Below are 26,286 nucleotides of genomic sequence, written 5' to 3' on the forward strand. Positions count from 1 at the left end.
CCTCTTAGTTCCAGTGAAGGGAACTCTTAAGGCATCAGCATACCAAAACATTTTGGACAATTTCATGCTCCCAACTTTGTGGGAAGAGTTTGGGAATGGGCCCTTCCTGTTCCAACATGACTGCGCACCAGTGCACAAAGCAAGATCCATAAAGACATGGATGAGAGAGTTTGGGGTGGAGGAACTTGACTGGCCTGCACAGAGTCCTGACCTCAACCAGATAGAACACCTTTGGGATGAATTAGAGCGGAGACTGCTAACCAGGCCTTCTGGTCCGACATCAGTGCCTGACCTCAGATATGCACTTCTAGAAGAATGGTCAAACATTCCCATAGACACACTCCTAAACCTTGTGGATGGCCTTCCCAGAAGAGTTGAAGCTGTTATAGCTGCAAAGGGCGGGGCCAACTCAATACGGACTAAGGCTGGTATGCCATTAAAGTTCATGTGTGTGTAAAGGCAGGCCGACCAATAGTTTTGGCAATATAGTGTACTTTTGTTTCGGGGTTTATTACTTCTTTAACAGACCAATAGAGAGCAGATACGAGAAGTCATTTTCGGTGTACATACACTTTAATGAACGCACTTTTCTCAGTCAGTGTGTATCGGTGCCATTTGGGCGGACTGTAGAGTTGTCTTCCTGTCCAGGAAGGGGTGGAGGTCTCCCTTAGTTCTGCTCTCCTCCGGCTCTCAGCGCTCCCCGTCCCTCCATCACCTGCACATAGGTGCTCCAGTCCGCAGAGACTTGTTGCTGGCCCCGCCTCGGGAAAGCACTCATTGGCTGGACGGATTCCCCCGACACGCCCCGAGGAAGGTGGAGCGGCGGATTGGCTGGAAGGTGGCAGGGTTTGCGCATCTCTTTAGGCATGCCGAGCGGTGACAGCGATCCCTGCCCGGCGCGTGTGTGATCCGTCCGCCCGGAGCGCCGACCTGAGACCCGGGGGAGCCCATGGTGACCGGAGCTCCGCCAGTCTCTGCACGGCGAGGAGTGGAGCCTGGACACCGGAGACCCGGAGGAGGGGGATCGGCTCGGGGACATGGACTGCAAACTTTCCGGGAGCAGCGGGGACACGTCCCCTTCATCGTCCGGATCCCAGACCTTGTCCGAGGGGGACAGCAAGACGTCTGCCGGGGGGAGCAGCACGGACTGTCACTCCGAGGAGGGGGCTGTGTGTACCCGGGAGGAGGACCGAGGGGAGCGGGACGACGAGGAGGACGAGGAGGTGAGACAGATATACACCAGGGGGACACCCCCCTTCAATCACACCAGGGGGACCCCCCCTCCAATCACACCAGGGGGACCCCCCCCCTCCAATCACACCCTGGGACACACACCCCTTCTTAATCCAGACACCTGGGTGACACCCCCCCTCCAATCACACCTGGGGCAACACCCCTCCCCAATCCACACACCCAGGGGTCACCCCCCCCCCCTCCAATCACACCCAGGTACACCCCCCTCCAATCACACCTGGAGCAACACCCCTCCTCAATCCACACACCCGGGGGACACCCCCCACTCCAATCACACTTGGGGGGCACCCCCAATTGACACAAATTAGGGACACCCCAATCCACACCTGGCCCCACCTCCACCAACCACTAATCATACCTGGGGCACCCCCCATCCACCAATGTCTGGTGCACCCCTAATCCACACACCTGAGGCAATCACCCCTTCAATCACATCTGGGGCAATCCACATGCCTGGGACAACACCCCCAAATCCACATACCTGGAGCACCTTCCCTAATCCACACACCTGGAGCACCCCCCCTTACAATCACACCTGGGGCACCCCCCCCTTTCCAGTCACACCTGAGGCAACTCCCTCCAACCCCCCTTTCTAAACAAACCTAGGGCAATTCCCCCCCTTTCCAATCACAGCTGGGGCAATTCCCCCCCTTTCCAATCACAGCTGGGGCAATTCCCCCCCCTTTCCAATCACAGCTGGGGCAATTCCCCCCCTTTCCAATCACAGCTGGGGCAATTCCCCCCCTTTCCAATCACAGCTGGGGCGATCCCCCCCCTTTCCAATCACAGCTGGGGCGATCCCCCCCCTTTCCAATCACAGCTGGGGCGATCCCCCCCCCTTTCCAATCACAGCTGGGGCAATCCCCCCCCCTTTCCAATCACAGCTGGGGCAATCCCCCCCCCCTTTCCAATCACAGCTGGGGCAATCCCCCCCCCTTTCCAATCACAGCTGGGGCAATCCCCCCCCCTTTCCAATCACAGCTGGGGCAATCCCCCCCCCTTTCCAATCACAGCTGGGGCAATCCCCCCCCCTTTCCAATCACAGCTGGGGCAACCCCCCCCCTTTCCAATCACAGCTGGGGCACTCCCCCCCTTTCCAATCACAGCTGGGGCACTCCCCCCTTTTCCAATCACAGCTGGGGCAATCCCCCCCCCTTTCCAATCACAGCTGGGGCGATCCCCCCCCCTTTCCAATCACAGCTGGGGCAATCCCCCCCCCCTTTCCAATCACAGCTGGGGCAATCCCCCCCCCTTTCCAATCACAGCTGGGGCAATCCCCCCCCTTTCCAATCACAGCTGGGGCAATCCCCCCCCTTTCCAATCACAGCTGGGGCAATCCCCCCCCTTTCCAATCACAGCTGGGGCAATCCCCCCCCCTTTCCAATCACAGCTGGGGCAATCCCCCCCCCCTTTCCAATCACAGCTGGGGCAATCCCCCCCCCTTCAATCACAGCTGGGGCAATCCCCCCCCTTTCCAATCACAGCTGGGGCAATCCCCCCCCTTTCCAATCACAGCTGGTGCAATCCCCCCCCTTTCCAATCACAGCTGGGGCAGTCCCCCCCTCCTTTCCCAATCACAGCTGGGGCAGTCCCCCCCTCCTTTCCCAATCACAGCTGGGGCAGTCCCCCCCTCCTTTCCCAATCACAGCTGGGGCAGTCCCCCCCCCCTTTCCCAATCACAGCTGGGGCAGTCCCCCCCCACTTTCCCAATCACAGCTGGGGCAGTCCCCCCCCCCCTTTCCCAATCACAGCTGGGGCAGTCCCCCCCCCCTTTCCCAATCACAGCTGGGGCAGTCCCCCCCCCCCCTTTCCCAATCACAGCTGGGGCAGTCCCCCCCCCTTTCCCAATCACAGCTGGGGCAGTCCCCCCCCCTTTCCCAATCACAGCTGGGGCAGTCCCCCCCCCCTTTCCCAATCACAGCTGGGGCAGTCCCCCCCCCCTTTCCCAATCACAGCTGGGGCAGTCCCCCCCCCCCCTTTCCCAATCACAGCTGGGGCAGTCCCCCCCCCCCTTTCCCAATCACAGCTGGGGCAGTCCCCCCCCCCTTTCCCAATCACAGCTGGGGCAGTCCCCCCCCCCTTTCCCAATCACAGCTGGGGCAGTTCCCCCCCCCCATTTCCAAATCACAGCTGGGGCAGTTCCCCCCCCCCATTTCCAAATCACAGCTGGGGCAGTTCCCCCCCCCCCCCCCATTTCCAAATCACAGCTGGGGCAGTTCCCCCCCCCCCCCATTTCCAAATCCCAGCAGGGGCAGTCCCCCCCCATTTCCAAATCACAGCTGGGGCAGTCCCCCCCCCCCCATTTCCAAATCACAGCTGGGGCAGCCCCCCATTTCCAAATCACAGCTGGGGCAGCCCCCCCATTTCCAAATCACAGCTGGGGCAGCCCCCCCATTTCCAAATCCCAGCTGGGGCAGCCCCCCCATTTCCAAATCCCAGCTGGGGCAATGCCCCCCCTCCAAATCCCAGCTGGGGCAATGCCCCCCCTCCAAATCCCAGCTGGGGCAATGCCCCCCCTCCAAATCCCAGCTGGGGCAATGCCCCCCCTCCAAATCCCAGCTGGGGCAATGCCCCCCCTTCCAAATCCCAGCTGGGGCAATGCCCCCCCTTCCAAATCCCTGCTGGGGCAATGCCCCCCCTTCCAAATCCCAGCTGGGGCAATGCCCCCCCTTCCAAATCCCTGCTGGGGCAATGCCCCCCCTTCCAAATCCCTGCTGGGGCAATGCCCCCCCTTCCAAATCCCAGCTGGGCAATTCCGCCCCCCTTTCCAAACACACCGGGGGCAATTCCGCCCCCCTTTACAATCACACCGGGGGCAATTCCGCCCCCCTTTACAATCACACCTGGGGCAATTCCCCTCCTTCCAATTACACCTGGGTCAACCCCTCCCCAATCCACACACCTGGGGCATCCCCTCCCAATGACACCTGGGTCACCATCCCATCCAATGTAATTTCACTTCCCCACCCATCCAACAAAACCTGGGGCACTCTATACCCCCTCCCCCCATCACACCTGGGTTATTCTACCCCCCCATCACACCTGGGTTATTCTACCCCCCCCCCATCACACCTGGGTTATTCTACCCCCCCCCCCATCACACCTGGGTTATTCTACCCCCCCCCCCATCACACCTGGGTTATTCTACCCCCCCCCCCATCACACCTGGGTTATTCTACCCCCCCCCCATCACACCTGGGTTATTCTACCCCCCCCCCATCACACCTGGGTTATTCTACCCCCCCCCCATCACACCTGGGTTATTCTACCCCCCCCCCCCATCACACCTGGGTTATTCTACCCCCCCCCATCACACCTGGGTTATTCTACCCCCCCCATCACACCTGGGTTATTCTACCCCCCCCATCACACCTGGGTTATTCTACCCCCCCCATCACACCTGGGTTATTCTACCCCCCCCCATCACACCTGGGTTATTCTACCCCCCCCCATCACACCTGGGTTATTCTACCCCCCCCCATCACACCTGGGTTATTCTACCCCCCCCCCATCACACCTGGGTTATTCTACCCCCCCCCATCACACCTGGGTTATTCTACCCCCCCCCATCACACCTGGGTTATTCTACCCCCCCATCACACCTGGGTTATTCTACCCCCCCCCATCACACCTGGGTTATTCTACCCCCCCCCATCACACCTGGGTTATTCTACCCCCCCCCATCACACCTGGGTTATTCTAACCCCCCCCCATCACACCTGGGTTATTCTACCCCCCCCCCATCACACCTGGGTTATTCTACCCCCCCCCCATCACACCTGGGTTATTCTACCCCCCCATCACACCTGGGTTATTCTACCCCCCCCCCCATCACACCTGGGTTATTCTAACCCCCCCCATCACACCTGGGTTATTCTACACCTCTCCATCACACCTGGGTTATTCTACACCTCCCCATCACACCTGGGTTATTCTACCCCCCCCATCACACCTGGGTTATTCTACCCCCCCCATCACACCTGGGCTATTGTACCCCCCATCACACCTGGGCTATTGTACCCCCCATCACACCTGGGCTATTGTACCCCCCATCACACCTGGGCTATTGTACCCCCCATCACACCTGGGCTATTGTACCCCCCATCACACCTGGGCTATTGTACCCCCCATCACACCTGGGCTATTGTACCCCCCATCACACCTGGGCTATTGTACCCCCCATCACACCTGGGCTATTGTACCCCCCATCACACCTGGGCTATTGTACCCCCCATCACACCTGGGCTATTGTACCCCCCATCACACCTGGGCTATTGTACCCCCCATCACACCTGGGCTATTGTACCCCCCATCACACCTGGGCTATTGTACCCCCCATCACACCTGGGCTATTGTACCCCCCATCACACCTGGGCTATTGTACCCCCCATCACACCTGGGCTATTGTACCCCCCATCACACCTGGGCTATTGTACCCCCCATCACACCTGGGCTATTGTACCCCCCATCACACCTGGGCTATTGTACCCCCCATCACACCTGGGCTATTGTACCCCCCATCACACCTGGGCTATTGTACCCCCCATCACACCTGGGCTATTGTACCCCCCATCACACCTGGGCTATTGTACCCCCCATCACACCTGGGCTATTGTACCCCCCATCACACCTGGGCTATTGTACCCCCCATCACACCTGGGCTATTGTACCCCCCATCACACCTGGGCTATTGTACCCCCCATCACACCTGGGCTATTGTACCCCCCATCACACCTGGGCTATTGTACCCCCCATCACACCTGGGTTATTGTACCCCCCATCACACCTGGGTTATTCTTAACCCCCCCAATCACACCTGGGTTATTCTGAACCCCCCCCCATCACACCTGGGTTATTCTGACCCCCCCCATAACACCTGAGTTATTCTGCCCCCCCCCATCACACCTGAGTTATTCTGCCCCCCCCCCATCACACCTGGGTTATTCTAACCCCCCCATCACACCTGGGTTATTCTAACCCCCCCATCACACCTGGGTTATTCTAACCCCCCCATCACACCTGGGTTATTCTAACCCCCCCTCCATCACACCTGGGTTATTCTAACCCCCCCCATCACACCTGGGTTATTCTAACCCCCCCCCCCATCACACCTGGGTTATTCTAACCCCCCCCCATCACACCTGGGTTATTCTAACCCCCCCCATCACACCTGGGTTATTCTAACCCCCCCCCCATTACACCTGGGTTATTCTAACCCCCCCCCCATTACACCTGGGTTATTCTAACCCCCCCCCCATCACACCTGGGTTATTCTAACCCCCCCCATCACACCTGGGTTATTCTAACCCCCCCCATCACACCTGGGTTATTCTAACCCCCCCCCATCACACCTGGGTTATTCTAACCCCCCCATCACACCTGGGTTATTCTACCCCCCCCCATCACACCTGGGTTATTCTACCCCCCCCCCCCATCACACCTGGGTTATTCTAACCCCCCCCCCCATCACACCTGGGTTATTCTAACCCCCCCCCCATCACACCTGGGTTATTCTAACCCCCCCCCCCATCACACCTGGGTTATTCTAACCCCCCCCCCATCACACCTGGGTTATTCTAACCCCCCCCCATCACACCTGGGTTATTCTAACCCCCCCCCATCACACCTGGGTTATTCTAACCCCCCCCCCCATCACACCTGGGTTATTCTAACCCCCCCCCCATCACACCTGGGTTATTCTAACCCCCCCCCCCATCACACCTGGGTTATTCTAACCCCCCCCCATCACACCTGGGTTATTCTAGCCCCCCCCCCCCCCCATCACACCTGGGTTAACTTTCCTGCTCCCTCACCAACACCTGTATCACTTCCCTCCACCAACACCTGAGTAAATCCCCCCAAACCATACCTGGGTCCCCTATTAACACCTGGGCCACCCCCTGCCTCACCTGGGTCACTTCCACCCAAAACTGATATTTTATGTGGCTGCAGACAACTTAAATCCCATCCTAGGGTAATCCAGTGATAATAGCCAACAGAATCTCACTTCTCCTACTGCAACATAGAGAGTCTCATTTTGCTTGCTGCAATCTCAGTGAGGTCGCAGAACGGGGGACCTTTGTTCAAATCCTGGCTAAGAGCAGATCTGCATGGAGTTTGTAGTTTTCCTGTGCTTGTGTGGGTTTCCTTCCACAGTGCAAAGATAATAAATCTAAGTTGGTCCTGTGTATGAACAGGTAGATCGTAAGCTCCTTGGGCGACTGATGTGAATGTACAGTATGGAAAGCGCTATGTAGATTTTAAACCCGCTCCCTTCTGGAGGCCCTTTAGCTTGGTGTTTCCAGTCACATGATCACTGTGATCGGCAGCCCCTCCAGACTAGGAGCTGTGTGACAGTTGAGCTGCAGCACAGAAACCTAGGACGCATGTGTTCGGCCATTAAAGCTTGTTTTCTTGCCGTCACATATGTGTTTCATGGCTAACAAGCGGTTAACCCCTTAATGTGGCTCATTAGGTGGACTTTATTGCCCAGGAGGTGGCTGTATCATGTGACCACTGGCTGTCCCAGGCTCCCGTTGGCTTCTGATCAGAAGCCTTTTCTGTGAGCGCCATGTCGGCACCCAACCTCATACCGCCGTGGGCATGTACGGCGACTGGATGTAAAAACGCGCCTTTCTTGCTGCTGCATATAGATCACTCGGCTGGCAAGAGGTTATTAATAGATAATATGTAAGGCAGCACTAGGTGGGCTTTGCAGAGACCCCCTCGCTACCAAGTGGGTATAAAGGAAGCGGGCGGGTGATTTGATCAGTATGAGATGGACTGACCCTTTAAGTCGCCTAGATTTGCAGCCCCATGATCTGTTCCTGCATTGTTGTGCTGGAGCTGTGCTGCGTGTGTGCCTGGCATTGCAATCCACACATGTCATGCATAGGACTCTCCATCCTTCTGATTCTATCAGTAATGAGCTCGTACAGCAGAACAGGGACCCTCCGCCGCCTCGCACTGTGGCTGCAAGTAATCGTTTTATTAAAACTCACCCGCCATTAGAATTGCAGATTTTTTTTTTTATCTAAAGATCTCCATCCTATAATGTGGAATCCAAAATGAGGGAGTGGAATGCTGAGCCGCGCAGAACGTATGCTAATTCTCCAGCCTGTCCTGTCCTAACATCAGCAGCTCATTAGACTCCAGCAGGTAACAACTCTGATTTACAAGGAGATGAACTTAATGTGTGTGTGTGTGTGACGCCGTGCCGGGCTGTCTGCCGGATTGATATCCTTCTATAGGGGAGTTGTAGAGAGTTTTGGTGATTGTGATGTGCGCTGCGCTCCGACGTCTTGTAAATGCCGGCTCTGGTGACCCCCAGGTGGGAACGCGTTGTGTTGGCTGATTTTGATAAATGTCGTTGTCACACTGTGTAAATGTGCTGGCTGGTGTTGTAATGGCTTCGCGCCTCTCCGTTCACAATCTCAAGTGCAATCTGTGACCTTTAGAAGCCAATTGTCGGAGGGACATAAATTCATCTGCAAAATATTTATTTATCGCTTCAATAAACGTCAATAGAAAAGTTTTTATACTTTTTGAAGGAAGTTTGGAAATTAATAATATTGTCAAAGTATATTCAGAGGTCCTTCGGTGAGCCGTGTGCACGTTTGTCACCTGTGGGTACATTAGAAGCGCATTAGCTGGCTTTTCAAGAATTAAAGTGGTATCAAACCCCAAAATAAACATGCAGCTTATCCATTCTTAGATGTGATGGCTGCATTTGTTCTTTTTTTTTCTTTTCTAAACTTTCTTTCCTTTTTATTTTCACCTGGTAATCCCCAGTAAGTATGTTATTTATCAACAGAATAAGCTGACCTTCCGATGTAGCAGTTAGAGGATAGGCGTTTAACACTGACAGGGCTGCTTACAATGATCAGCTTTTTTTTTTTTCAAGGCTAGGTTCACACTATTGCTGGTGGTTGCAGGAATTGCACTTATTCCCGCACCTGCAACCACTTGCAGCCAAAACAGCTACTCTTTAGCCATTCTTAATGGCACCCCCATGTATCTAAAGCCACAGTGCGGATGCAGGAACTGCAGGCAATCGCATGGCGCAAAACCACTGTGCAATTTCCTACCTGTTGCAGTTTCAGAATGCTGCAGGAACCTTTTTCCTGCGTGAAACACAGGCACAACAACTCATTCAAATGAAAGGGCTGCCATGCCTGTGCAATCATGGGCTGCAAACTGGGCATAGTGTGAAGTTCTCCTAAAGCCGACCATACACGGGTTGAATTCTGAAAGAATTTTCTTTCAAAAATCTTTTCTAAGAATTTTCATTTGAATTTCGCACCATTAGTGGGTCACCGAAACGGACGATTTTCGTAGGACCATCGAATTTGAGTGATCGGGCATGTTGAAAATATTTTGAAAAATGAATGAATTTCTATTCATTGATGGGAGAATTGTGCGGGAAATATAAATGAAAAAGAAATTAGCATGAGCTGTGACCTGGAAAGAAAAGAAATTGAAGGCTTGGTTGGTTGAATTCCGAAATCAGTCGTGGCACCATTGGATTACAAAATGCACAAAATTTAAGATTTTCTAAAGAAAATTTGTTCAAAATTCGACCCTTGTATGTCTAGCATAAGAGGGCTGTCAAACTGCAGACCTAATAGAGGAAATGAGGGTCAGAGAGTGTGGACATGCTATGCTTTTGGCTGGGGATATAGCAACAGAAGGCAATATGAAACTGAAAACATGTTAAATGAGTCTAGTAGAGATCAGGGGCAGACTGACCATTTGGAAACTTGGGCACTGCCCGAGGGCCCGGGTTAAGTAGGGGGCCACATGAGATGCCCCTGGTACCTTTTTCATAGGCTTTTTTGAGTTTGGGCAAGGACACAGGGGCCTCATGATCCCCTATTGCCCGGGGGCTCCATAAGTTGTCAGTCCGCCCCTGGTAGAGATCAATGCTATTACTCTAATCCGTTTTCCCACTACAGACTGCTGAGGTCTGAGGGATGCACATCATGTACCAAAGGGCACATGCGACCCTCAGTCCACAGGTGGGGCACCAGGAACTTATAAAGTAAGTTAGTGTATCTAAATCTGCTAGTACATCTCACACTCCCCTCCTCTCAGACTGACAATACTGCTGTCCAATGGTGCCCCCTGTGCTCCTTCATCCAGAGTGGATGCACTCTAATACAGAAGGTATGTTACTGGCCAGATCACCAGTGGAAAAAAGATGGAAAAAAAAACCCTAATGCAGCCACCACACCGCATGATTGGTTAGCTGAAAAATATTACACTTTTGGTTTAGGGTTTAATACTGCTTTAAGCTGGCAATAGATGGATTGACGTTTGGCCGGTTCAGCAGGGACTGGCCAAATTTCGATCCATGTGTGGCTGCTCCCGCTCAACAGAAGTCAATCTAATGATCAACTACTGTTGAATGGCTTGTTGGAAAAATGTTCTTAATCAGCAGTTGCAACAGGGAGGATTTCTCCATCCACCTCCATTGTGTGGATGGAGGAATACATTCTTTCATGGCTGAATGAAAAAAATCATCTAAGTACTTCAAAACGTCCTTTGCTTTTGACGTTCGATTTTGATAGGAATGGACTTTTTGGAACGGAAATCGCATTTACTGGCAGAAATTTGTTCTCTTGTGAAAAATGTTTCCTCCTGTTCCCTAAACAAATGTCGATTTGACCCCACTAAAAATTAGAAAATTGAATGCAGGTCCTTAAAATGAAATTCTGCTGATGTATGGCCAGCTTAAAGCTGAAGTTTTCGAATGGCTATTTTTGCATAGTTATGTTTGTCCAGCTTAGACTGATCTAAGTACATATGTACCATACCTGGGTTATCCCCGTGGCAGCTGGAATCACTGTAGTAGGCACCTTTACTACATTGATTGCCAATATTTTCCAGATCCCATGCCAGCTGCCGTTCTGCTCGCTGAACATAGGAGGTTGCTTGACTGGCATAGGCAACATTCCGAGAGCATTTTTCATCTTCTCAAATAATGCATTACTTTCTCTGATTGGACCAGGTGGAGAGGCGGGACTACATAATCTTTACCTTGTCCAATAAGAGGCTGTTTTGATTTCATTGAGAGAATGCCAAGTGTTCTTTGAATGGTGCCCATGCCAATCAAGTATCCCCCTGTGTTTGCTATGCAGCAGGGCAGTCACTTGGCAGACACCTGGCTCCAAGTAGCTAATGCAGCTCTGTTTCTCATTTCAAATATTGAGCCACAGTTTGATTGTAAGCCATTGATTGTATCTCATTTTCCACCATGCAGCCTCATAATCTGATCGATTGAAATACGATCAATCCTTTGATGCAAAATGACCGATAATTTTCAACGCTGGCTGGTCAACTCCGTTCAATCATTTGATCTAAATGGAATGTAAATCGATCAGAAGCTTAGTTTTTGCTAATCGATTGGTTTTGGATTCAATGGTTGTGATAAAATTGCACATCCTTCACATAAAAAAATTGAAGCGTGTATGGCCACTTTTAGGTACAGTGCCTTGAAAAAGTATTCATACCCCTTGAAATTTTCCACATTTTGTCATGTTACAACCAAAAACATAATGTATTTTATTGGGATTTTATGTGATAGACCAACACAAAGTGGCACATAATTGTGTAGTGGAAGGAAAATGATAAATGGTTTTCAAAATTGTTTACAAATAAATATGTAAAAAGTGTGGTGGGCATTTGTATTCAGTCCCCCTAAGTCCATACTTTGTAGAACCGCCTTTCACTGCAATTACAGCTGCAAGTCTTTTTGGGGATGTCTCTACCAGCTTTGCACATCTAGAGAGTGACATTTTTGCCCATTCTTCTTTGCAAAATAGCTCAAGCTCTGTCAGATTTGATGGAGAGCGTCTGTGAACAGCAATTTTCAAGTCTTGCCTCAGATTCTAAATTGTATTTAGGTCTGGACTTTGACTGGGCCATTCTAACACAAAAATATGCTTTGATCTAAGCCATTCCTTGTAGCTCTGGCTGTATGTTTAGGGTCGTTGTCCTGCTGGAAGGTGAACCTCTGCCCCAGTCTTTTGCAGACTCTAACAGGTTTTCTTCTAAGATTGCCCAGTATTTGGCTCCATCCATCTTCCCATCAACTCTAACCAGCTTCTCTGTCCCTGCTGAAGAAAAGCATCTCCATAACATGATGCTGCCACCATCATGTTTCACGGTGGGGATGCTGTGTTCAGGATGATGTGCAATGTTAGTTTTCTGCCACACATAGTGTTTTGCTTTTAGGCCAAAAAGTTCAATTTTGGTCTCATCTGACCAGAGCACCTTCTTCCACATGTTTGCTGTGTCCCCCACATGGCTTCTCACAAGCTGCAAACGTGACTTCTTATGGCTTTCCTTCAAAAATGGCTTTCTTCTTGCCACTCTTCCATAAAGGCAAGATTTCTGGAGTGCACGACTAATAGTTGTCCTGTGGACAGATTCTCCCACCTGAGCTGTGGATCTCTGCAGCTTCTCCAGAGTTACCATGGGCCTCTTGGCTGCTTCTCTGATTAATGCTGTCCTTGCCCAGCCTGTCTGTTTAGGTGGACGGCCTTGTCTTGGTTGATTTGTAGTTGTGCCATACTCTTTCCATTTCCAGATGATGGATTGGACAGTGCTCCGTGAGATGTTCAAAGCTTGGGATTTTTTTTTTCTATAACCTAACCCTGCTTTAAACTTCTCCACAACTTTATCCCTGACCTGTCTGGGCCTTGGCCTTCATGATGCTGTTTGTTCACTAATGTTCTCTAACCTCTGAGGGCTTCGAAGAACAGATGTATTTATACTGAGATTACATTACACACAGATGGACTCTATTTACTAATTAGGTGATTTGTGAAGGCATTTGGTTCCACTAGATTTTAGTTAGGGATATCAGAGTAAAGGGGGCTGAATACAAATGCACGCTACACTTTTCAGATATTTATTTGTAAAAAAAAGTTGAAAACCATTCATCATGTTCCTTCCACTTCACAATTATGTGCCACTTTGTGTTTGGTTTATCACATGAAATCCCAATAAAATACATTTTATGTTTTTGGTTATAACGTTACAAAATGTGGAAAATTTCAAGGGCTATGAATACTTTCAAGGCACTGTAGAGTTTCACAGCAGCGGCAATGTCCTGAGTGATAAGTCCGCCTTATATGATGTTGTTATTACTAACTACATGGGAATTGTAGTATTCACAATGCATGTATGCTTCACATCGAGCAATCGGGGCCTGAGAAATGGGAGAAAATCATGGTTGAAGCTAGAAAGTGAGCACAACATAAAAACGCATTAATTACAGTAAGGAAGCATTTTATTGAAATAATTGCATAGTATTTAGAGGGTAATAAGGTGCTGATATCATGCTGGTATATGTTTTATAGTCACTTTAGATTTACTTTAATGAAAACTGCAGATATAAAAGATTTGGAAACAACTTTTGGCATGACATTAGGAATCAAAAACAAAAGAGTTTGGTATGTTCGAGGTACCACATACGTTTAAGCAACATTTAAGTATAAAAAAAATCTTTACAGTGTTATTAACATTAGCAACCATTATACTCTGATCCATAAAATGTTCAATGTCCAGGGCCCCAATGGTATGGTTATCAATTCACCGGTTGCCCACGATGCCCAAACCCTACAATATTCATACTGTATATTTATCATTTGCAGGAAGAGCAAACTCTATTTATCTTGCATGCTGATTACCACGTGGGGTGGGGGGGGGGGGGTCCCACTGCTGCAGGTTCTGTGAAACTACATAAATAAGAAAAACACTTCTGCCCACCCCTCCACTCCACTGTTCATTCACAGAAGCCTTTTTATTTTATGAATAAGTTCATATAATACAAAGCAGTTGTGGAGGGGTGCACACAACTACTGCATTCATGCAGCTGAGACTAGAAGGTCCAGCGTCAGAGTGCTGGAACTATTGCAATAGCTATGTTCCCGGAACTCAGTAAAAATACAACTGTAAATTAGAGAGAGAAGTCCAAGAGGTGTCATGCACCTCCTTGGACATAACCCCAAGTAATCCAGAACAAGTGGCTGAATTCCTGGAGTTCAGCTTTAAAGGAGAGTTCCATCCTTTGCAAAAAAAAAAAAAAAATGTGTTGTGTTATGTATTTATTTTGCATCTGAGCCTGCATAGCATTGCAACAGCTATCAGTAGATGGCAGGGGTGATTCCGGTGATACTCTGCTCTGGTTCTTGTAGACTCTTCTACCATCAGCTCTGCTGTACTGAGGTATGGACCATCAGCTACAGAGTTGACGGAAGTATCCCTGGGCTAAAAGTGGTTTTGTCGTTGCTCTTATGCTCCATTGGGAAGTACAAGTCCCTCTGCCATGGTGGCAAATGAAGCTTGTAGTTTTTCATTCACACCTTTTTATGAATGAAAGAGGTGGATGTTGTCTTTGAGAATGAAATACTTTTCGTTAGAACTTTTGTGATCTGTGACAAAGATCATGTGATAGAAAAAAAAATGGGAAACTATTCAATGATTTCTTATGTTTGCTAAACATTATAGTACTCTTCTTTAAGAAATAATTCTCAAGAGCATGAAGTGTCATTTCTGTCTGGTGCTTCATTCTTCTGCTATCAGCAAGAATCCCTTCTGGCAAGTTTTTCTGACCCCAAGAGAAAAATGGTGACGGAGGAGGGACCTCCAGCAGGTTGATAGCCTCAGCTCTGTTCTTAAGAGCTGTGTGGAGGAGAGAGGGGTGTCCCTTCCCTCCAATCAGCTCTCAGAGTTGTCATCTCTGAGCTCTGCAATGTGTAATTTCACCCCTCCCCCCCTTTTTTTTTTTTTCTTTTTTTTCAGACAACCTTATAAATTCTGCACTTTGAACAGATGTGGAGAAGAGAAGACTGCAGATAAATGGACACAACTTGTTTAGGAGGATTTGTTTAATCTCAGTGTATCACCTCCTAAGGCCAGTCCCTTCAATGGGTATATGTAAGGCTTTACAATAATTACGTCATTTATTTTCAATCTGCACAAAGTCATACCCTTCAAAACAAGAGAGTAAGTACCTTTGCTGTTGTCTGTGCCACTGAACACCTTTCAGTTGCAGAGGAATTGTCTCTTGAGGTCTGCTATGAAATGAACACGTCTGGGATTGTTGATCCTCTTTTACTTCTCCTGCAGTTCTTGCTGATTCTTCCTATTGACTGCCACATTATTGAGTGCTATAATGAGGTCAGCAGCAGGAACTAGGGAGAAATGTGGGGAACCAAGAAGATCAACACTCCTGGAATTTCGGGGGGGACCATTCCTCTAGAACAGAGCCATGTTTGGCAGTGTGGACAGGAGAGCAGGTAAGGTAAGTATATTCCCTCTTCTTTTGTCCATTATGCCTTCAGGCAGTTTTGTTGGAATGTTTGGATAGGTTGGAGAAGGGTAGATCCACCATTTGGTTTGTTACTGATGTCTGCCTCCTGTCCTGTCATGGTCAGGGGAAGTCTCGATGATGCAGACAAGTAGATGGCTCTTCCTCACACTGGCATTCTTTCTTGTCAAACTAGTTGGAAGAACTGGAAGCTGTATACAGTTGCAAGAAAAAGTATGTGAACCCCTTGGGATTACGTGGTGTTTTGCATGAATTGGGCATAAAATGTGCTCTGAACGTCATCTAAGTCACAACACTAGAAGAACACAGTCTGCTGAACATAATACTACACAAACATTAGATGTTGCCATGGTTTAATTGCACATAACATGTAAACATTCACAGTGTAGGGAGGAAAAAGTATGTGAACCTTTGGACTTAATAACTGGTTGACCCTCCTTTGGCAGCAATAACCTCAACCAAACGTTTCCTGTAGTTGCAGATCAGACCTGCACAACGATCTGGAGTCATTTTGGACCACTCCTCTTCACAAAACTGTTTCAGTGTAGCAATATTCTTGGGATGTCTGGTGTGAATCGCTCTCTTAAGGTCATGCCACAGCATTTCAATGGGGTTGAGGTCAGGACTCTGACTGGGCCACTCCAGAAGGCGTATTCTGTGCTGTTGCAGCCATTGTTTTGTTGAATTACTTGTATGCTTTGGGTCATTGTCCTGTTGCATCACCCATCCTCTGCGGAGCTTCAGCTGGCGGACAGATGGTCGTATGTTTTCCTGCAAAATGTCTTGATAAACTCTGGAATTCATATTCCCATCAATGACAACAATCCGTCCAGGCCCTGAGGCAGCAAAGCAGCCCCAAACCATGATGCTCCCTCCGCCATGTTTCACAGTGGGGATGAGGTTTTGATGTTGGTGTGCTGGGCCTTTTTTTCTCCACACATAGTGTTGTGTGTTCTTCTCAAACAACTCAATCTTGGTTTCATCTGTCCACAGTATATTTTGCCAGTAGTGCTGTGGAACATCCAGGTGCTCTTTTGCAAACTTCAAACGTGCTGCAATATTCTTTTTGGACAGCAATGGCTTCCTCCGTGGTGTCCTCCCATGTACTCCATTCTTGTTTCATGTTTTCCTTATTGTAGATGTGTCAGCAAAAATGTTAGCATGTGCCAGAGATTTCTGTAGGTCTTTAGCTGACACTCTGGGATTCTTCTTTACCTCATGCAGCATTCTGCGCTGTGCTCTTGCGGTCATTTTTACAGGATGACCACACCTAGGGAGAGTAGCAACAGTGCTAAACTTTCTCCATTTGTAGACAGTCTGTCTTACCGTGGACACATGAACATCAAGGCTTTTGGAGATACTTTTGTAACCCTTTCCAGCTTCATGCAAGTCAACAATTCTTGATCGTAGGTCTTCTGAGAGCTCTTTTCTGCGAGGCATGGTTCACATCAGACAGTGCTTCTTGAAACCAGTAAACCCAAAACAGTTGTGTGTTTTTTAAGGGCAGGACAGCTGTCAGCAACACATCCAATATCATCACACTGATTGGAGTCAAGGTTGACTCACTCCTGGCTCCAATTAGCTCTGGGAGAAGTCATTAAGCTAGGGCCTCACATAATTTTTCCTCCCTGCACTGTGAATGTTTACATGTTATGTGCAATTAAACCATGGCAACATCTAATGTTTGTGTAGTATTATGTTCAGCAGACTGTGTTCTTCTATTGTTGTGACTTATATGACGTTCAGAGCACATTTTATGCCCAATTCATGCAAAACTCCACGTAATCCCAAGGGGTTCACATACTTTTTCTTGCAACTGTATATCCTGCATAGGCTGAGTAATGCACCAATGATTTGATGTGACTTTCCTGATTGGGATTCTAGTTGGAGTCAAATATTGAGAAGGTTAAGGAATATATAGAGGTGGCTATGAATAAGGTCTTTTCTGAACTGAAACGTGTTAACGTGGGTCATGCTATGGAACATTTAACTCCTCCTTTTCAATAAAGATGATTTATTTTCTTTTCACCTTGTTGTTGACATTTGTTCACAAGTATCTATTGGGAAGCAGATGAAGACTGCTAGTCTGGCATGGTGAAGCACCATACCACAGCCTGGGAGTGAGTAAATAGGGTTGCAACACATCACCTGTGTGGATAGTGTATGAGAAGGTTATAGAAGCCCAAGGATCAGTATAACAGTCCACACCCTGAACGGAGGTCTGCAGTGGAATCCCACAGATTTCAGAATGTCATGAAGGCCTGGATGACAGGTGCTCACTCTGGTTGTAAATATCCCATCTACATAAACCAGTGGAAGCATCTTCTTGTGCTTGAATGTAAATATTAAGGTGAAGGTGGAGAACCCCAATGTGTACTGCTGTACAATTTTTTTTTTTTTTTTTTTTTTTTTTTTTTTGCCCGCAGTCTCTAAATCTCTGCTACTAGAGAATCTCAGGCAGTTCTGATCTGCAAACATCCAACAAATGGAAAAAACGGTGATGGAATTGAAGGGGGGCAGAAACGTTGTTTTATGTGCTGTGCAGTCTGATTTTTGAAGGCACCAGCTTTGCATCAGGTATTTTCCTACGATCAAGGAAAAGTTGGATAACTGGACTTTTTTTTTGCCCGCAGGCAATAAGTGATATCTAAATATTTTCATTGCTTTTTCTGCACATTAAAAACCAGTATAATAAGAAATTATTTATATCAAGTCTGTCTCCAGGTGTGGATTTTATTGATATAGTCACGTTGGTCCAACTTGGATCAATGTAAGACCAGCCATAGATGGAGTGAATTTCTTTCCTGCAACCACCTCGATTACCCCATCACCACAGTCAGTTGACGCGGGAATCCCTCCCGCTGAGCCATTGTGTTCTCCCAGTGGGGGAAGCCTTCCCCACCGGGAGAACACTGTGATTATTGCTAGCAGCTATAAAAGCTACTAGTGATAATCACATGTATAATCCATCAGGCTGGTTGTACCCAAGTTGATCGATCAACTTGGTTCATTCAGCCTGCCCATACATGGTTCGAATATTGGCTGGTCCCTGCTGAACCAGCTGAGATTCAAACCATCTATGGCCAGCTTAAGTATGCATATGCCATACCTGTGGGATCCCTTGGGAAGCTGAGAACTGTAGTATCAATCAGTACTACAGTCATTGACGCTGTCTTCTGGGGTTCCATGCCAAGCAGCTGCTCTTCTGTGTATTAGCCACAAGGGGTTCATCTGATCAGCACATGCACCATTACTGGAATGACATATTATTTTTCTCAATGAATGCAAGCCGTTCTCTGGACAAGTTGGAGATTTTGACATCACTGCCTCTCTGGAGCTCCAGTCAAGTGATTTTGCTTAAGCTGACATCATTATCCTGCTGCTGGCATGAGAAAACATTTTCTCTTCTCCCTAAAACAGGGGTGTCAAACGGGCAGCCCTCCAGCTGTTGCGTAACTACAAATCCCATCATGTCTCTGCCTTAGGCAGTCATGCTTGTAACTGTCTTTCTGGCAATGCCTCATGGGACTAGTAGTTTGGCAACAGCTGGAGGGCTGCCAGTTTGACACCCCTGCCCTAAAATATTACTATTTTGTAGCAAGTCACAATGTTAGAGGATGTTCCATGGGCTGATCCCTCTCAGGCATTTGTTACTTGGTTTCAAACTGAATGGAGAAAATGTATAGCCTGTTAAACTTGTATTGCTGTGTGTGTCACCCATTGCATGCGGGATTAAGGCGCATCGCCCATTGCATGCGGGATTAAGGCGCATCGCCCATTGCATGCGGGATTAAGGCGCATCGCCCATTGCATGCGGGATTAAGGCGCATCGCCCATTGCATGCGGGATTAAGGCGCATCACCCATTGCATGTGGGATTAGTTGTATCCTCAGTTTTTTGGACTATTGGCTATACATTTGTATATGCTTGCATCCTTCCAGTTAGTGTGTGCTGCAACCCCACCTCTAAGTGCGAGAACTCGGGAATCACGTGACTGCTGATCACTGAGTTCTCACAGCCGCTCTGAGCAGAGAACGATGACTGTCAGTCACCGCTGTCTGCTCTGCTCTCCCCCTCCCAAGCACTCACTGAGTGCTGGGCTGTGGAGGGGGAGGGAGCAGCTGTCAGCAGATCACTGAGAGGCTGAGCTAGATGCCGCTCAGGACTCTGGGGTGGATCCCAACTTTAATGTTTGGATCTTTCCCCAGCCTGGACCGGCTGCGTGACATCAGCCGACAACAGGCGTCAGCCCACTGTCTGCTGAAAACGTGTCACAGGAGTGCAGAATGAACAGTACTCCTATTTTCCACAGCAGAAGTATAGCCAAAAGAGCTTTGGTTGTACTTTTTAAATCCAAAACATTTATTATATTGCAGTTTACCAATTCTTAGATGTGATGGCTGCATTAGTTTTCGTTTTTTGGCTTTCTTTATTCTCTTTTCATCTGGTGATCCAGCCAGTAAGTCTGTTGTTTTTTTGTTTTTTTTGTTTTTTTAAAAAAAGCTCCTTTGCAGTTACAGGGATGAGACAGACCATTTACCACTGACATGGGTGCTTAAAATGATCAGCTTTCATTTATTTTTGTAAAACCTTTGTCCCAAAAGGAAAAAAATGTTTACTGTAACTGCTTGTAACGTATTCACTGGAGTTGTATTTACATTTGCTAGTACATCTACCTCTCCTACCCCCCCCAACACTGAAAATGCTGTTGTCTCCTATGCCCCCTTTGCTCTAACCAAAGTGGGGGCACTCTAAAATAGGGGTTGTTACTGGCCAAATTACCAGGTGAAAACAGAGATGGGGAAAAAAGCCAACAACTAACAAAACAAAAAACCCCAAACGAACGCAGCCACCACATCTATTGATTGGTAAGCTGTAACATATTACATTTTTGGTTTTGGGGTTAATACTGGTTTCAACTTTAATGTAGAACGGCTTAGGTTTGAAAATAGAGATGCTGCTCCCGGAAATTTGAGCGCTGATACCGGACAAGTTCCGTGTTTTTATAAAAAAAAAAGCCTAATTTCCTTGACATTTGCATTTCCTAATTAAGCTCTGTTCCTGAATAATAAAAAGTACACACGTTTATTCTCACTTTGAAGCAGTGGTGTTAAAAAAAAAAAAAATCACATGTGAAGTGCTCTAGAACTGTCTGCATATAATCTTTTATAGACCTGAATTGATCCCTTTCTTATACCATAAAAGCATCATTTATTTAAACCTGTATTGCTCAGTGTAATAAATAAAATAAGACAGGTTCATTATCATAATCATCTCTATATGCTAATAGCAATGCCTGCCATGCTGAAGGGTGAGCTGTACTGGATCTTCTCACATGATCGGAGTTCTTCTGTGTTTGACAGGATGAAATGAATGATCAGGTATATGTCTGAATGGGTTGAACTCAAACCTAGAAAGCTGGAGACATCAGTCTGACAGCTGCAGATCACTGACTGTATGTACATACAAATAAACAAAAATGTATATACATTTACTGGAACATTATAGTGGAATCTTTGATTGATAGAAGAAAATCCCGTAACACCAAAGCATTGTTATGTACATCAGTAATAAATTATTTGTATTCTTTTCCTGAGCTTTAATCTCTCCCAAGAGAATTGCCCCCATCATGTTATATATACTGTGTGTGTGTGTGTGTGTGTGTGTGTGTGTGTGTGTGTGTGTGTGTGTGTGTGTGTGTATATACAGTCAGGTCCATAAATATTGGGACATCGACACAATTCTAACATTTTTGGCTCTATAGACCACCACAATGGATTTGAAATGAAACAAACAAGATGTGCTTTAACTGCAGACTGTCAGCTTTAATTTGAGGGTATTTACATCCAAATCAGGTGAACGGTGTAGGAATTACAGCAGTTTGCATATGTGCCTCCCACTTGTTAAGGGACCAAAAGTAATGGGACAATTGGCTTCTCAGCTGTTCCATGGCCAGGGGTGTGTTCTTCCCTCATTATCCCAATTACAATGAGCAGATAAAAGGTCCAGAGTTCATTTCAAGTGTGCTATTTGCATTTGGAATCTGTTGCTGTCAACTCTCAAGATGAGATCCAAAGAGCTGTCACTATCAGTGAAGCAAGCCATCATTAGGCTGAAAAAACAAAACAAACCCATCAGAGAGATAGCAAAAACATTAGGCGTGGCCAAAACAACTGTTTGGAACATTCTTAAAAAGAAGGAACGCACTGGTGAGCTCAGCAACCCCAAAAGACCCGGAAGACCACGGAAAACAACTGTGGTGGATGACCGAAGAATTCTTTCCCTGGTGAAGAAAACACCCTTCACAACAGTTGGTCAGATCAAGAACACTCTCCAGGAGGTAGGTGTATGTGTGTCAAAGTCAACAATCAAGAGAAGACTTCACCAGAGTGAATACAGAGGGTTCACCACAAGATGTAAACCATTGGTGAGCCTCAAAAACAGGAAGGCCAGATTAGAGTTTGCCAAACGACATCTAAAAAAGCCTTCACAGTTCTGGAACAACATCCTATGGACAGATGAGACCGAGATCAACTTGTACCAGAGTGATGGGAAGAGAAGAGTATGGAGAAGGAAAGGAACTGCTCATGATCCTAAGCATACCACCTCATCAGTGAAGCGTGGTGGTAGTGTCATGGCGTGGGCATGTATGGCTGCCAATGGAACTGGTTCTCTTGTATTTATTGATGATGTGACTGCTGACAAAAGCAGCAGGATGAATTCTGAAGTGTTTCGGGCAATATTATCTGCTCATATTCAGCCAAATGCTTCAGAACTCATTGGACGCCGCTTCACAGTGCAGATGGACAATGACCCAAAGCATACTGCAAATGCAACCAAAGAGTTTTTTAAGGGAAAGAAGTGGAATATTATGCAATGGCCAAGTCAATCACCTGACCTGAATCCGATTGAGCATGCATTTCACTTGCTGAAGACAAAACTGAAGGGAAAATGCCCCAAGAACAAGCAGGAACTGAAGACAGTTGCAGTAGAGGCCTGGCAGAGCATCACCAGGGATGAAACCCAGCGTCTGGTGATGTCTATGCATTCCAGACTTCAGGCTGTAATTGACTGCAAAGGATTTGCAACCAAGTATTAAAAAGTGAAAGTTTGATTTATGATTATTATTCTGTCCCATTACATTTGGTCCCCTAACAAGTGGGAGGCACATATGCAAACTGTTGTAATTCCTACACCGTTCACCTGATTTGGATGTAAATACCCTCAAATTAAAGCTGACAGTCTGCAGTTAAAGCACATCTTTTTCGTTTCATTTTAAATAGAGCCAAAAATGTTAGAATTGTGTCGATGTCCCAATATTTATGGACCTGACTGTGTGTGTGTGTGTGTGTGTGTGTGTGTGTGTGTATATATATATATATATATATATATATATATATTAATAATAAAATAACACACCTATGTGTGTGTATGTATATACAGTGGGGCAAAAAAGTATTTAGTCAGCCACCAATTGTGCAAGTTCTCCCACTTAGAAAGATGAGAGAGGCCTGTAATTGACATCATAGGTAGACCTCAACTATGAGAGACAAAATGAGAAATAAAATCCAGACAATCACATTGGCTGATTTGGAAAGAATTTATTTGCAAATTATGGTGGAAAATAAGTATTTGGTCAATATCAAAAGTTCATCTCAATACTTTGTTATATATCCTTTGTTGGCAATGACAGAGGTCAAACGTTTCCTGTAAGTCTTCACAAGGTTGGCACACACTGTTGCTGGTATGTTGGCCCATTCCTCCATGCAGATCTCCTCTAGAGCAGTAATGTTTTGGGGCTGTCGCTGGGCAACACGGACTTTCAACTCCCTCCAAAGGTTTTCTATGGGGTTGAGATCTGGAGACTGGCTAGGCCACTCCAGGACCTTGAAATGCTTCTTACGAAGCCACTCCTTTGTTGCCCGGGTGGTATGTTTGGGATCATTGTCATGTTGGAAGACCCAGCCACGTTTCATCTTCAATGCCCTTGCTGATGGAAGGAGGTTTGCACTCAAAATCTCACGATACATGGCCCCATTCATTCTGTCCTGTACATGGATCAGTCGTCCTGGTCCCTTTGTGGAGAAACAGCCCCAAAGCATGATGTTGCCACCCCCATGCTTCACAGTAGGTATGGTGTTCTTTGGATGCAGCTCAGCATTCTCTCTCCTCCAAACATGACGAGTTGTGTTTCTACCAAACAGTTCTATTTTGGTTTCATCTGACCATATGACATTCTCCCAATCCTCTTCTGGATCATCCAAATGCTCTCTAGCAAACTTCAGACGGGCCCGGACATGTACTGGCTTAAGCAGGGGAACACGTCTGGCACTGCAGGATCTGAGTCCCTGGCGGCGTAGTGTGTTACTGATGGTAGCCTTTGTTACGTTGGTCCCAGCTCTCTGCAGGTCATTCACTAGGTCCCCCCATGTGGTCCAGGGATTTTTGCTCACTGTTCTTGTGATCATTTTGACCCCACGGGATAAGATCTTGCGTGGAGCCCCAGATCAAGGGAGATTATCAGTGGTCTTGTATGTCTTCCATTTTCTAATTATTGCTCCTACAGTTGATTTGTTCACACCAAGCTGCTTGCCTATTGCAGATTCAGTCTTCCCAGCCTGGTGCAGGTCTACAATTTTTTTTTCTGGTGTCCTTGACAGTTCTTTGGTCTTCACCATAGTGGAGTTTGGAGTGTGACTGTTTGAGGTTGTGGACAGGTGTCATTTATACTAATAACAAGTTCAAACAGGTGCCATTGATACAGGTAATGAGTGCAGGACAGAGGGGCCTCTTAAAGAAGAAGGTACAGGTCTATGAGAGCCAGAAATCTTGCTTGTTTGTAGGTGACCAAATACTTATTTTCCACCATAATTTGCAAATAAATTCTTTCCAAATCAGCCAATGTGATTGTCTGGATTTTTTTTCTCATTTTGCCTCTCATAGTTGAGGTCTCCCTATGATGCCAATTACAGGCCTCTCTCATCTTTTTAAGTGGGAGAACTTGCACAATTGGTGGCTGACTAAATACTTTTGTCCCACTGTATGTGTGTGTGTGTGTGTGTGTGTGTGTGTGTATATGTATGTATGTATGTGTATATGTATGTGTGTGTGTATGTATGTATGTATGTGTGTGTATATGTATGTATATATATATATATATATATATATATATATATATATATATATATATATATATTAATAATAATAAAATAACACACCTATGTGTGTATACACACACAGTTGTGTTCAAAATAATAGTAGTGTGTTGAAAAAAGTGAATAAAGCTCAAAATCCTTCTAGTAGCTTTTATTTCCATACACACAAATGCATTGGGAACACTACACATTCTATTCCAAATCAAAACATGAAGAAAAATATATCAAATTTGTGTTGTTCCTCTAAAAAAATGGAAGAAAAGTGAATATTAGGCTGTTCAAAAAAATAGCACTGTTTGTATTCTTCTTTATAAACTCAAACATTCACTATATAAACTGAAAAATGGTTGAAGATTTTGCTTTCCTTTGAATCACTTAATGAATATTTAGTTGTATGCGCACTGTTTCTGAGAACTGCTGTACATCTGTGTTGCATGGAGTCAACCAACTTCTGGCCCCTGTGATCAGGTATTCCAGCCCAAGATGATTGGACTACATTCCACAGTTCTTCTCTATTTCTTGGTTTTGCCTCAGAAACTGCATTTTTGATGTCACCCCACAAGTTTTCTATTGGATTAAGATCCAGGGATTGGGCTGGCCACTCCATAACGTCAATCTTGTTGGTCTGGAACCAAGATGTTGCACGTTTACTGGTGTGTTTGGGGTCGTTGTCTTGTTGGAACACCCATTTCAAGGGCATTTCCTCTTCAGCATAAGGCAGCATGACCTCTTCAAGTATTCTGATGTATTCAAACTGATCCATGATCCCTGGTATGTGATAAATAGGCCCAACACCGTAGTATGAGAAACATCCCCATATCATGATGCATCACTGTCCTCACAGTGTACTGTGGCTTGAGTTCAGTGTTTGGTGGTCGTCTGACAAACTGTCTCCGGCCACTAGACCCAAAAAGAACAATCTTACTTTCATCAGTCCACAAAATGTTGCGCCATTTCTCTTTAGGCCAGTCAATGTGCTCTTTGGCAAATTGTAACCTCTTCAGCACGTGTCTTTTTTTTCAACAGTGGGACTTTGCGGGGGCTTCTTGCAGATAGCTTGGCTTCACATAGGCGTCTTCTAATTGTAACAGTACTCACAGGTAACTTTAGACCTTCTTTGATCTTCCTGGAGCTGATTGTTGGCTGAGTCCGCGCCATTTTGGCTATTCTTCTATCCATTTGAATGGTAGTTTTTTGCTTTCTTCCACGTCTTTCAGGTTTTGGTTGCCATTTTAAAGCATTTGCGATCATTTTAGCTGAGCAGCCTATCATTTTCTGCACTTCTTTGTATGTTTCCCCAATCAACTTTTTAATCAAGGTACGCTGTTCTTCTGAACAATGTCTGGAACGACCCATTTTCCTCAGAATTTCAGAGAGAAATGCACTGTAACCAGCATGTACAACATTTGCTGCCTTCCTTCCTTAAATAAGGGCAATAATTGCCACCTGTTTTTCAAAGAATGAATGACCTCACTAATAGAACTCCACACTGCTATTATTTTGAACATGGCCCTTTCAATTAGTGATTCAATGACACAG

The 26,286-nt window shown here is 46.9% G+C and overlaps 1 protein-coding gene across 2 annotated transcripts in view; it reads left to right on the top strand.

Moving 5' to 3' along the window:
* The first annotated feature begins 877 nt into the window (after window positions 1-877).
* Window positions 878-26,286, top strand: part of MAST4 (microtubule associated serine/threonine kinase family member 4) — a 749,251-nt gene continuing 723,842 nt past the window's right edge. Inside the window, exon 1 of one of the 2 annotated variants that reach the window (XM_089653476.1) lies at window positions 878-1,223. In XM_089653476.1, the coding sequence (XP_089509602.1) occupies window positions 1,038-1,223 (186 nt within the window). In that variant the 5' untranslated portion in view covers window positions 878-1,037. The remainder of the gene's footprint in view (window positions 1,224-26,286) is intronic. The other variant, XM_089653475.1, reaches the window with a different exon arrangement.

The sequence above is a fragment of the Staurois parvus genome, unplaced genomic scaffold (assembly GCF_062004578.1).
Source record: "Staurois parvus isolate SC_StPar_1 unplaced genomic scaffold, SC_StPar_1.0 ptg000714l, whole genome shotgun sequence".
NCBI classification, from domain to species: Eukaryota; Metazoa; Chordata; class Amphibia; order Anura; family Ranidae; genus Staurois; species Staurois parvus.